The sequence below is a fragment of the Microcaecilia unicolor genome, chromosome 4 (genome assembly GCF_901765095.1).
Source record: "Microcaecilia unicolor chromosome 4, aMicUni1.1, whole genome shotgun sequence".
Lineage (NCBI taxonomy): Eukaryota > Metazoa > Chordata > Amphibia > Gymnophiona > Siphonopidae > Microcaecilia > Microcaecilia unicolor.
In genome coordinates this window covers 35,950,294-35,964,153 of record NC_044034.1, presented here as the reverse complement: position 1 = coordinate 35,964,153, position 13,860 = coordinate 35,950,294, and the positions used below count along the sequence as shown (strand labels likewise).

General features: G+C 43.8%; 2 protein-coding genes across 4 annotated transcripts in view; one reads left to right on the top strand and one right to left on the bottom strand.

The window, feature by feature from the left end:
• The window catches only part of TMEM126A (transmembrane protein 126A), a 38,856-nt gene extending 27,591 nt beyond the window's left edge, over positions 1–11,265 (bottom strand). For 2 of the 3 annotated variants that reach the window (XM_030200109.1, XM_030200113.1), the window contains exon 1: positions 11,104–11,265. The gene's annotated coding sequence lies outside the window, so the exon portion shown is untranslated. Of the gene's footprint in view, positions 1–103; positions 176–11,103 lie in introns of those variants that run through there. The other variant, XM_030200112.1, reaches the window with a different exon arrangement.
• The window catches only part of LOC115468422 (disks large 1 tumor suppressor protein-like), a 184,348-nt gene continuing 171,150 nt past the window's right edge, over positions 663–13,860 (top strand). The window contains exon 1 of the mRNA XM_030200116.1: positions 663–1,188. Within this exon, the coding sequence (XP_030055976.1) occupies positions 1,170–1,188 (19 nt within the window). The 5' untranslated portion in view covers positions 663–1,169. The remainder of the gene's footprint in view (positions 1,189–13,860) is intronic.

The following is a 13,860-nucleotide window of genomic DNA, read 5'->3' as shown; positions in this document are numbered from 1 at the left end:
TTGCCCCGGTCTTGAGCTGTGGAAGTTGGCGTTACACTAAACCCCTGCAAAGCTGAAAGACACCTGAAGGGCGAGGCAACTGTGCCGCAGAGGAAAAACTCACCTGGTTTTTCGTCTGTCCTCCGCTTCGAATTTCGGTAACGCTTCATCGCTGCACCGTCAAACAACAGTGAACACCCTTCGCTGATGTTTTCCAGCGATCCTACAGTCACATGTTATTATTGCAGAAGAAAAAGCTTACGGCTTTCTCTCACAAAGGCACCGCTTAGGCTGACTGGTTTGTGCTATTAGGTAATGAAAAGCACCTACTACCCTGCTTGCATAGGAAACAAAACTTCTCGGAAGAGATTGCTGAAGTGGAGGACTAGATGCAGATAGTGGATCTGACAGTCTCGCGTTTGAGCCCAGGTGGTGCTCGACTGCCATTTGAAGTAGCACAGGCACAAATGTGGATCTAGGTAGCTTAATCCTCTGCTGAAGGGGAGGAGCAGATGGACATTAAACACTGTAGCAAAGTAAAAGGCTTGATCCTGCCGTGCATGAGAAAAAATTATCACCTCATACTGAGTTCAATAAATACTTGGTGTTCACTAACAAGACGAGAGAGAGAGAGAGAGACTGGAAAGCAGCGGGTGTGAAGTCTGTTTGAGATTTGATGCTGTATCTCGTCTGGTTGATTTGCATTTCTAACTCGTTGAATTATTTTTGCAAGGATTGGATGCTTTGGATTGCCTTGGATGGAGATGACATTGCCCTTTTGGACTGGGAAATGTGCCTTAACCCGCCGCATATGCAAAAAGTCCAGCGCTGGCTCCTAAACTTCTGATCTTCAAATAGTTTTCATAGATTTATTGCTCCAAACATAATTAATTATATTATTTATCTTTATAGATTAAACGCAGTTTGAAAACTTCCTGAAAAACAAGACCGATTTCTCCTTATTGGAGTTATTGCCCTGTTTCTTTTTCAAGAAAAAACACATACTTACCAAAAGCGGACGCTTAGAAAGGATCATGATATTTCATGAAGACAGAAGACAGATTTGAAAATACAGGTTTAAATTTGGTTTAAAGCAGATGTACTTGAGCATCTAAGTAAAATCTGTTGGTGTCAGCTTACAACAGTAACTGCCAGTACAAACTTCAGTTCCTGCAGGAGTAAGGTTAAGAATGCCAGTGAAAAAGCAAGGTGGGCTATTGAAACTTCCTATCTGATATTTTATCCGTGCTTGGTAGAGGTTAGAAGTAGTTATTCTGAGACAGCATAAATCAGATGCTAATAGAAAGGTTGATTAATGTAATCTATTGAAATTGCTTTTCTTTGAGGTGCTGGTGAAATTGAATCTGTACAATAGACAAAATGCTCAAGCTGCAAACATGTTTGTGAAAATCCCCATCATCCCAAGAAGTTCTGAAGTATTATTTCATTACAAACTTATGTCAAATTATGAGTCAAAATTTGCTTAACACAGCTAGATGATATAAAATTTTCTCATGTCGATCCCTTGTTGTTGATATGCTCTCATTTTCCATGTTGGTCTAAAACACTGGGATAATAGACATTTCTGCTAGATCAACAAAATAAGAGGGAAATTTCATAAGCAAGTTTTATGCCAAAAAGGCTGTTTTATGCATGTAAAATGGGCTGTTATAAAATTAGGTCACACCTAAAAGCATGTGCGGTGCAGGCCAGATGTACTTTTAAAAATAGGCACACCCAAGAGAGTAGTGGTGCATGAGTGGGATTGCAGTTTACATGTGAATGGCATTTATACCTGTTCTTGTGCAGGTGGAATGTGCATGCCTTCAATCTAGGTGCAGTTTCTGCAGAACTTCTGCTAGTATTTTATAAAGACATATATGGGACAATTCTGTAACTAAGGTGCTTACATTAAAATGTATGTTACATGCATAAATGTTTAGAATACCAGCATTTATGTGTTTACTTGCGCTCCTAAATGCTAGCATGGGGGCTATAGAAGCCGGCTGAATTTCAGTTTTGGATTTGGCACCACACTGATCCGAAATCTGGGTTCAAGTTTCGGCCAAAAATGCCTGTGCATTTTCAGCAGAAACCAAAACTGTAGCCCCACCCTTCCACCACCACAAGCCTGCCCTTGACAGAAAACACATTTCTTCCCTGGCTGCCCACCAACTCTGCCCCTCCCTCCGTAGGCCCTGCCCGGGCCTACCTTTTAAAAGCCCTGATGGTCTAGTGCAGCATTTTTCAATCAGTGTGCCAGTGCTGCGGTGAGCTGCTGCACAAGAACAGTGTTTGCAGGGATCCTGTGGGAATTCCCTGCATGTTTACAGGGTTCCTGTGGAAGTGTACGAGCCTCTTGGTGACCACCTACCTACCCAGAGTCCTCCAAGACACCCAACTACTGCCTCTTCCTCCCTTCAATAATTTAGCATAGCCGCACTTGCTCTCTGCCCGGGTTGAGGTTAGCAAGGCTCACACTGACACATGCATTGGCCAGCAGTGTCAGAGGTCATCTGATCTACTGACGCATTTTCTTAAATGTACAACTGAACTTCCTTTTTACCACCAGAATGGAGAGAGAGTGCATTAGTAAGGAAGGAATCCCGAGCTAAGGTCTGCGTTGGCAATGTAAGAGAGAGAAAATCAGGAGGGAAAGTAGTGAAAAGAGGGGGAAGGGAGGCAGAATCGTGGGGGGAGGGGCAAAGCTTAGACTGTGAGGTTGGGAGTCTAGGGACTGTGGTAGGGAAGGACCCAGGAACGTACAGCTTAAATGAAAGAAGTACATGATCAGACCAAGGAAGAGAGGTAGAGAAAAAACAAGCCAGAGATAGAAGGTCTGAATGGTGGGTAATCACCATATCAAGTGTATGGCCTGCAGAATGTGTACCATACCCTTGATTTGTGTATATTAAAAACACAGCCTTCCCTAACACAGTTAATGGATCTGATGCATGTTGCATTAAAACTCATTCCAATTTGTCGCCGAGACAACAATATATGAAAATGGAAATTTTTTAGATGTAACTATTTGAGCCCCCAAACACAGTTTTGTGTTAGGGAAGGCTGTGTGTTTTATGTACAAAACAATTGATTTGTGGTGGTGGAGTTAGTGGATTTGAGGAGGACATTTATAATTGCATAAATGCCAAGAAGATTTTTTGACACTGAGAACCTGCTACAGATAAGTACAAGGATAGATTTGGTATTATATCAGTATGATATAGTGTACAGTGTACTACTTCAGATGGTTATAGGTATAGGTTACTCCTGAGTTGCTCCCGCCCCCTGCTGGCTGCATTGTGAAAATGGCGGCTGCGACTTCCTGTATCAGCCTTGTTAGACTGCTGTAGGAGGTTGTGGCCAGCATTTTAAAATTGGGAATGGCATGGGTAGGAAGTCACGCCTGCTCATGCCATTCCCAATTCCAAAATGGCAGCCTCCTGCGGCGGGAAGTTGCGGCCATCATTTTCACAATGCAGTGCTTAGATGTTAGGCACTTAGATATTCAGTTACTCTAGTTATCTATAATGAAAAGTAGATACCTACTGAGTGCCCTCTAAGCACCTAAACTGGAAGCACCCAATTATAGAATTGCCCTCATACCCCTGGATTCTATATATGGCGCCCAAAATTGCATGCCAATGTTTGAGTCGTTGACTAACAAGCCAATCACTACCAGTAATTGAGTACTAATTGACACCAATTTGGATTTCTTACTAGGCGCTATTGTATAACAATGTGCGCCCAAATCCCATAGTGTGGAATTCAAAAAGGGGCGTGGCCATTGGAGGTTCATGGGCGGGTCAGAGGTATTTCTAAATTTTGTACGCAGAATTATAGCATACTGGGGATGTGCGCCCAAATTGGATGCCAGGAGTTACACCTAGTTTCAGCAGGCAATAACTCTTGGTGCCAAAATCGTCACTCAATGCTAATTCTTAATGGGGGGCCATCTTTGAGTGCCCATTATAGAATGGCTTTGAGCGTCATTTACTGCATATATCCTGTAAAGGCCTCAACATATTTTCATTAAATCTAGAAGCCAGCCGAAAAACTGCCCCTTCTCCAGCCTTCACCAACTCTCTCTTATTCCCCTTCTCCAGCCTTCACCAAGTCTCTCTCATGCCTCTTTTCCAGCCTTCACCCGGTCTCTCTCATGTCCCTTCTCCAGCCTTCACCAACTCTCTCTTATTCCCCTTCTCCAGCCTTCACCAAGTCTCTCTCATGCCTCTTTTCCAGTCTTCACCCGGTCTCTCTCATGTCCCTTCTCCAGCCTTCACCCGGTCTTATGTCCCTTCAGCCTTCACCAAGTCTCTCTCATGCCACTTCTCCAGCCTTCACCAAGTCTCTCTCATGCCTCTTTTCCAGCCTTCACCCAGTCTCTCTCATGTCCCTTCTCCAGCCTTCACCCGGTCTTTCTCATGTCCCTTCAGCCTTCACCTGGTCTCTCTCGTGCCCCTCTTCCTTCGCACTTACCCATTTCTCTCTGATTCTCTGCCTTATAGCATTCACCAGTTCTTGCCTCAAAAACTGCTTCTCTCAGCTCTGCACAGTGATCGAGCTCTCCATATACTTGAGCCCCGCGGTGCTGGATGTTTGGGAAGTCTCGTGGTTTCAAGTCCCACAAGACTTCCCAAACCTCCTGCACTGCATGCCTGAAATACGCGAAGAACCCGATCGCTATGCAGACCCGAGAGAAGCAGTTTGAGGTAGCTCTGCCAAAGAAGAGAAAAAAAAATATCTTTCTGGCGTATGAAATCCTAGGCACCAGGGTACAATTTCTAGGCACCGTGGCGACCTGGTGCCCGAAGGCAGTTCCCTGCTCCCACTACCCTTTCCATAAAGAGTATTTCCTTAGAGTACTCCTGAGTATATCCCCTTTCACCTTAATCATGTGTCCCCTCATTCCTCCCCTCTGGCACCTTTCTTTCAAAGTCTATGTATTGAGATCTTTAAGTCATTCCCTATATGCTTTATGACAAAAGCCATTAATCATTTTACTGTTCGCCCTCTGTTTATATCTTTTTGCAATTACAGTCTTCACAGTTACATTAGCACTCTAAATGGTGTCTTAAAACGCAGTGGCGTACCGGGGGGGGGGTGGTCCGCCCCGGGTGCACGCCGCTGGGAGGTGCCGCGGCGTGCGCCTGTGGGCTCCAACTTCGCTCGTTCGCTGCAGCTCCCTCTGCCCCGGAACAGGTTACTTCCTGTTCCGGGGCAGAGGGAGCTGCAGCGAACGAGCGAAGTTGGAGCCCACAGGCGCATGCCGCGGCACCTCCCAGCGGCGTGCACCCGGGGGGTGTCATTTTGCCGGGGGGGGAGGGGAAGGTGTCATTTCGCAGGCGGGGGGGGGGGCATCGGCGATCCGCCCCAGGTGCCATCCAGGCTAGGAACGCCACTGTTAGAACGTTAAAATAAACCAGATAAAGCATGCTACTGGTAACATTCTTTAACTAGTAGTGAGCTGCAGGAATTGTTAAGTGCCAGATCAGGCAGCACACTGGTAGTAGTGTGCTGCAGGGACTGGTTCTTGATCTGGTTGTTTTTAACATTATTGTGAGTGATATTGCTAAGGGCTGTGTCTGGCAAAGTTTACCACTTTACAAATGATACCAAAATCTGCAATAGAAAAGATACTCCTAATGGTGTGGATAGCATGGGGAAGGTCCTAGTCAAGTTTGAAGAATGGTCTACAATCCATAAACCACAGTCTGCACACAAAACCAAAACTGAACAACCTGATGGACTCAAACCTCACCAGGTCGAACCCTTTGGTGCTGACTGCCACCAGGTCGTAGCTGAACACCTGCAAGGCCTGAGATGAAGAGCACAAATACCGCAAAGAAGTCCGGGACCAAGTCTGGCTATTTTTGAAAATCATGTGAACACCGTATTGGAAGTGGCATCAGGAGGCAGTTCAGCAAGCTCCTGGCTTCCTCCTTCACAAATGCGTCAAAAGGGGCTCAGTGTTACAAACAGGGGTCCAAAAGTGTATGCAGCAGCCAAAAGTGAAGCTGCGGTCCAGTGGCTGAAAAACTATATTCAATACCTGCAGTGGCATTAAAGCAAGCTTGGGGGGAGGGGGAAGAAACACTCAAACAGGCCAGCTCTAACCTCAGCTCCCACCCAGATTTACACTTGTTATACATTCACAATAAAACCCTACCAACAAGGAAACTTCACTTTACAGCTCATCATACAAACTGTTATGTCAAATCAGTAATAACAACAAATTTCCTCTACTACCAGACACTAACAAAATCTTGCAAACGGACAGAAATGATGACTTATATTGTGCCAAAACTGAAAACTTTTAGCTATCTGGTCGATAATAAAAGGAGCTCATTGTGAACAGTATCCACCCTAAAAGGTTGTTTTGTGGCTGTACATGAGGAATTATGATATTGAAAAAAGTATATGTTTTTGTTCCTAGTCATGTATCCAAAGGTTATATAATTGTTTTTTGTTACATTTGTACCCCGCGCTTTCCCACTCATGGCAGGCTCAATGCGGCTTACATGGGGCAATGGAGGGTTAAGTGACTTGCCCAGAGTCACACCAATGTGGTCGCGCAGGCTTCTGCTTCTGTGAGTCAGACAGGACGTCAGACTCACAGAAACAGAAGCCTGCACAGCCTTCTATATGGAATGTTGCTAGTGGAATAGCAACATTCCATGTAGAATCTCCAATAGTAGCAACAAACCATGTAGAATCTCCAATAGTAGCAACACTCCATGTAGAATCTCCAATAGTATCTATTTTATGTTTGTTACATTTGTACCCTGCGCTTTCCCACTCATGGCAGGCTCAATGCGGCTTACATGGGGCAATGGAGGGTTAAGTGGCTTGGCCAGAGTCACAAGGAGCTGCCTGTGCCGGGAATCGAACTCAGTTCCTCAGGACCAAAGTCCACCACCCTAACCACTAGGCCACTCCTTCACTCCGAAAGCCAGTCAAGAAAGCCAGTTAATCGTTTTAACTTATTAGTGATACATAACCACAGAGTTGCATTTCAGTATGTTAATACTAGAGCCCAGCTAAGGAACAGGTTATTTTGAGTTAGTCTTCACTGGACCAAACTTGCTTTCTTTGTGCCATCACCATCCAAGCTGGATAGGCAGTGTCGTAGGTGAAAGATCAAGGATTTTTTTTTTCACATTTATATCCCACATTATCCCAAGCAAACTCAGTTTCAATATGGCTTACATTTGAAAATACAGTGAGACAGAATAATAGAATTCAGTTATATCATGGGAGCAAGTAGATGGCTATATCTGAAACATTTGACAAAGTTGAGATTAGCGTATATACCCAACTGGGCATTTAAAAGTCTGTCCTTTAATAATGCCGCATGTTCAGAAATCATAGCCGTAAGTATAGACAGCTATTCAAACATTATCGTATTTGCACACCGGAACAGGCATCCATCCATACACACATTGCAAAAGTGAAAAACAAATTCTACAAAGTACAACCAAAACTTATCGCCCCGTTTACTAAGCCGCGCGGCAATGCCGACACAGCCTATTCAAAGTGAATGGGCTTTGTCGGCATTAGCGCACTGACGGCCACCAGTATTCTATTTTTCCGATGATATACTAGTTCACTATGAGGCATATTTTCAAAGCACTTTGGGAGGCTAAGTTCCATAGGTTTCTATGGAACTTTGGGAGGCTAAATGCTTTGAAAATAAGCCTCTATACCAATCTTTTTTAGCCAAGCTTGACCATAATTCAGTCAGCATGACTGCAGGAAAATAGGGCAACAAAAATGGTAAAGGGGATGAGGAAAGGCTAAAGTGGCTAGGGCTCTTCAGCTTAGAGAAGAGATGGCTGAGGGGACATATGATAGAGGTCTATAAAATAATGAGTGTAATGGAATGGGTGGATGTGAATCGCTTGTTTACTCTTTCCAAAAATACTAGGACTAGGGGGCACGCAATGAAGCAATTAAGTAGTAAATTTAAAACAGATCGGAGAAAATATTTCTTCATTCAGTGTGTAGTTGGACTCTGGAATTTGTTGCCAGAGAATGTGGTAAAGGCAGTTGGCATAGCAGGGTTTAAAAAAGGTTTGGCTAACTTCTTAAAAGAAAAGTCCATAAGCCATTATTAAGATGAACTTGGGGAAAATCCACTGCTTATTTGTAGGATAAGCAGCAGAAAATCTATTTTTTATGTTTTGAGATCTTTCCAGGGACTCGTGACTTGGATTGGCCACTTATGGTGTTTTTTTTTAGTTCACATTTCTTTATTAATGTACTAGCAAAAATTAGACAAGTACAAATGAGACGCCTCTGATTTAAGCAAACCATTACCAAAGAAAATCCGAAGAAAAAGAAAACACAGTAAGTCCATATAGAGATCCAAGGGCAGTAAAGAAATAATAGAGGAAAAGCTGTCACACAAGAAAAATTGAAAACAAAAAAACTATACAAGCATTTAGGGGGAGATTCTATATATGGTGCCTAAAAAAATTGGCGTGGAAATCAGTGCCGACTAAGCATATTCTATAAGTGGTGCCTAGATTTAGGCGCAGTTTATAGATTATGCTTAGTTGATATCTCGGCGCCTAAAACTACGCACATGCATTTATACCAATGAAATTGTGGCGTAAATCCCAGTGCGTAGATTTATGCGCACTAGGCCATATTCTATAATTACGAACGTAAATTTTAGAATGCCCACAAAATGCCCATTTCCCTGCCAAAAAACCACACCCATTTTGCTTGCACACGTTAGAAGTTTGGCGCACTTCATTACAGAATACGCTTAGCGAGTTGTTCATGTAAATTCTGAATAGTGCCAATTAGTACTCATTATTGCTTGTTAAGTGCTGTTAGTGCTCATTAGCTTGTTTTGGGACCCTTATACTAAGGTGCGTAGGCACCTATGCGCGTACAATGCATGTCAAATTAGAACTACCGCATGCCCCGGGCGGTAATTCCATTTTTGATGAGCGTGCAAAACATTTGTAGAAATTTTCTACTGCGTGGTGCTTACTCAGCAGTAATCAGCAGTGTACGTGCGCTGACGATTACTACCCGGTTAGCGTGTGAGGCCTTACCGCTAAGTCAATGGGTGGCGGTAAGGTCTCATGCCAAAAATGCACGCATTCCGGTTTTAATTTTGCTGCATGTCCATTTTCGGCCACAAAAAAAGGCCTTTTTTTGCAGGCGTGCTGAAAAATAGACTTGCACACATCCAAAACACGCACCTACACCAGCCTAGGCCATTGTTTTGCATGCCTTAGTAAAAGGGCCCCACCTTGTTAAGTTATGCACGTTGTTACAGATTCCGCTTGGATTTTGCTGCGGATCTCTAGGTGCGCTATATAGAATCTGGGGGTCAATCCATAAATAGAATTGACTTTCTTTTAATACGAACTGAAGAAAACTTTTCAACTATTCAGCCTCAAAAAACGTCACTGGCTCCCTATCAGAGAATGAATCAACTTCAAGGTTCACACATTAATCCACAAGATTATCCATGGTGAATCTCCGGACTATATGCTCAATCTGATTGACCTTCCCTCCAGAAACATGTCTGTAACTTCGCGAACTTACCTCAACCTACATTACCCTAATTGCAAAGGACTCAAGTACAAAACCTACTATGGATCCAACTTCTCCTTCTTAGGCAGCCAACTCTGGAATGCACTCCCCAGACCTATCCAATCAATAAGTAACTATCTACCCTTCCGGAAATCACTAAAAACCCATCTGTTCAAACAAGCCTACTCGAATGACCCAGACTAATCCTAAGTACCCATCTACCCAACACATATCCAGGAACTAACGAGAATGACCTAGACCACATCTCCCACCTAATCTCCATTTGCTTATCCCGTGTCCCATCCCCCTCCCGCCTCCTCTACCCCTCCTTCAATGCTCACCTACTCTTGCTCATACCTCTCCTACTCCCTTCACCCTTGCCCATTTCTACCTACCTATCCCTTTTATTATTCTGCTATACTTACCTGTATTTTCTCTATTCAATACTTTGTAATCCCTGTTACTATGTAAACTGCATTGAACCTGCTTTGAGTGGGAAAGCGCGGGGTACAAATGTAATAATAAATATCTACCCTTCCGGAAATCATTAAAAACCCATCTGTTCAAACAAGCCTACTCAAATGACCCAGACTAATCCTAAGTACCCATCTACCCAACACATATCCAGGAAACAACGACAATGACCTAGACTACATCTCCCACCAAATCTCCATTTGCTTATCCCGTGTCCCATCCCCCTCCTGCCTCCTCTACCCCTCCTCCAATGCTCACCTGCCCTTGCTCATACCTCTCCTACTCCCTTCACCCTTGCCCATTTCTACCTACCTATCCCTTTTATTATTCTGCTATAACCTGTATTTTCTCTATTCAATACTTTGTAATCCCTGTTACTATGTAAGCTGCATTGAACCTGCTTTGAGTGGGAAAGCGCGGGGTACAAATGTAATAATAAATATCTACCCTTCCGGAAATCACTAAAAACCCATCTGTTCAAACAAGCCTACCCAAATGACCCAGACTAATCCTAAGTACCCATCTACCCAACACATATCCAGGAAACAATGACAAATGTCCTAGACTACACCTCCCACCAAATTTCCATTGGCTTATCCCGTGTCCCATTCCCCTCCAGCCTCCTCTACCCCTCCTCCAATGCTCACCTACCCTTGCTCATACCTCTCCTACTCCCTTCACCCTTGCCCATCTCTACCTACCTATCCCTTTTATTATTCTGCTATACTTACCTATATTTTCTCTATTCAATACTTTGTAATCCCTATTACTATGTAAGCCGCATTGAACCTGCTTTGAGTGGGAGTGCGCGGGGTACAAATGTAATAAAAAAATAAATAAAAAAAGGCAAAAGAAGAACATTGATATCATATTTTATATTTACAAGGATAATTTAAAACAAAACAATTCTCTAATGATTGAACTTCAGACCTTAAAGCCAAAATCTTTTGATGCTGAAGTTGTTTAATATGAGACATCAGGATACACTCTAATAACACAAACCAGAATCTTTTTATCACAAAAAGGAAAAAAACGTCTTGAATATCCAATGCAAATCTGATTCAGGCCAAAAAGTATCTAATAATGTATATTTACCAGATAGTTCAGGAAGCAATTGAGCAGATAAATCTGTAGAAGAAAAACTCTTGGATCTGCTATATTTTTTAACTTCTCCCAAATTAAGATCAGATCTTACAGGCTGTTAAAATTGGGGGAAGGGGCATCTCGGGAACCTCCAAGACTTCCTTTAAGTACCTTCTAAATAAATGTATATGAGAAACATTGTTGAGTTTAGGAAAATTAATCATTCTAATGTTATGCCTCTGTAAGGAATTATCCAAATTCTCAGTTTTCTGTCACAAATCCTTCAGTATCCAAATCCTTCACAGAGTTTAGTAGGTGTTTGAACAGCTTGTTCAAATTCTTAAACGCTATTTTCAAATTTGAAAACCACGTAATGCTGAAGCTCCAGTTTGGTGATCACCAGTTTGTCCAAATGAGAAAAAGCTTTCAAAATTCTGTCCCCAGAAGAACCAACTAGGAATCCTTTTACTAAGGTGCACTGAAAAATGGGCTGCGCTAGTGTAGGCGCTTGTTTCGGGCGCACGCAAATCCATTTTTCAGCGCCCCTGTAAAAAAGGCCTTTTAAAAATTTTTGACGAAAATAGATGTGCATCAAAATAAAAATTGATGTGAGTCCATTTTGGGTCTGAGACCTTACTGCCAGCCATTGACTTAGCGGTAAGGTCTCTCATGTTAACTGTGCGGTAATCACCTATGCGCGTCGTTGGAGTTACCACCTGATTTTCGCTGTGCGCCAGAAAATAAAATATATTTTTTGGCACGCGTATTGGACACGCGTCAAAAATGAAATTACTGCAAGGGTCACGCGGTAGCCAGGCGGTAACTACAAATTGACGCGCATTAGGTGCGCGTTGGTGCCTACGCGCCTTAGTAAAAGGGCCCCTAAATCATTAGAAGAATTCGCAATAAAAACAGTATAATCCTCCATTATAATGGGGATTACTGAACTGAGAAGAGACCCCTCCCTAGAGTCACTAGAGTCGCTAGAGAGAGAAGTGGGTTGGAAAGGGAGAGTGAGAGGCCCAGCCCATAGGGTGCTCGGTTGGTGTCCTGGCATTTGAGGGGGACCAGTGCACTATGAATGCTGGCTCCTCCCACGACCAAATGGATTGGGTCGTTTCTGAGATGGGCGTCCTCGGTTTCCATTATCGCGGAAGACCGGGGACGACCATCTCTAAGGTTGACCTAAATGTTGAGATTTGGGCGTCCCTGACCGTATTATCGAAACGAAAGATGGACGCCCATCTTGTTTTGATAATACGGGTTTCCTTGCCTCTTCACGGGGACGTCCTGCGAGGATGTCCTCAGCAAAACTTGGGCACCCCATTCGATTATGCCCCTCGAGGTGTCCTAGATAGACCCAATAACATAAGGCTGAATAAAGAGGAGGTTTTTGCCAATCAAAGCATTAACTGGAATGTGGGGAGTGCTCTGGGTGGGGACAAGGGTTAACCCATCCCGAGAGCAGAACAGGAAAAAGGCAGCAGCTCATGGAAGTGCACCTTTGGAGGAAGGACAGACAGGGAGGTCTGGTCCGAAGTGGATCCGGCAGCTGGTCAAAGCCCAGCAGGACAACTTGCTGCAAACAGCACTGCAAGTACAACCTTGGATTTTTCTGCCCAAAAGGATGGGTATTGGACTGGTGGGACTTGTAAAAATGTAAATACTCAAGGATTAATAAGAGATTGTTAAGTTTTACACCAAGATTCTTGGACTGGCGCTAAAACGTCTTTCAGCAAATTGAACGGTTTTGATATCAAGCGAACTGTTTGTTAAAGAAAAGTATGACGTTTGGATTATCTGCCTGTTGGCAGCGTTCCAGTAATGTTGAGTTTGCATTTGATATAAAACCTGCCGTGGAGAGTTTCGTTGGAGTGAGAGTGAAATCAATTTATTCACAGACTGGTATAGAAAGACTAAATATAAGTGTGTCTTAAAACCCTATGGCCTACCAGGAAAAGCCCAGCCCCAGCCTGCGCCCAGCTCAATGAAATAAAACTATTGTTTGTGGCCTTGGTTCAGGTTTTAGGAATTTTTAAAGCATCAGTTCTCACAGAAGGTTCTGCTACAAGAGATTGAAGGCCCGATGCACAAAAGCAGCCTTAATATATGGCTTCCTTGGTAAAATTTAGCGACTCACTAACAGCCAGCAATGTACAAAGGGGATCACACGCAAATGCTACACAGATCCCCCTTTGTGCATCGCTCTGCTGTTTGAGAGTCAGAGCTGTCAAATGCATTTGACTGCTCTGATGCACCAGGCCTCCTCCAACCCCACACTTTTTTTTAATTTCTTTGCTGGTCCAGTGGACCCTGACTCCCCTCCCCCCCCCAATCTTTTTTTACAATTTTCCCTGGTGGTCCAGTGGGCCGCAGCCCCTACCCCCGAACCTTTTTTTATACATTTTCCCTGGTGGTCCAGTGGATTGCAAGCCCCCCAACGTGTGCACACACCCACCCCTTTCCGACCCCACCCACACCCCTTTGTGTATCTTTTTTAGAAGGTGGAGGCAAGAGGGTAGGAGCAACAGCTCTTCCCTCCTGCCTCGGGCCCACCCAGAACAAAGTGGTGTTGCCCAGGCCCTCTCCAGTGCTTTCTGGGATGCACTGGGTGGGGCTAAACGCAATATAAGGAGTTTTTTTCCTTATATGGTGCTTAGTAGACCTTATGCATGCAGAGTTACCAACCTGCAGTATCTTAGCATCACAGGTTGCTGACTTCTGTGTCAAGCACCATTATTCCATCAACTCAGAATGCCGAGCTACATC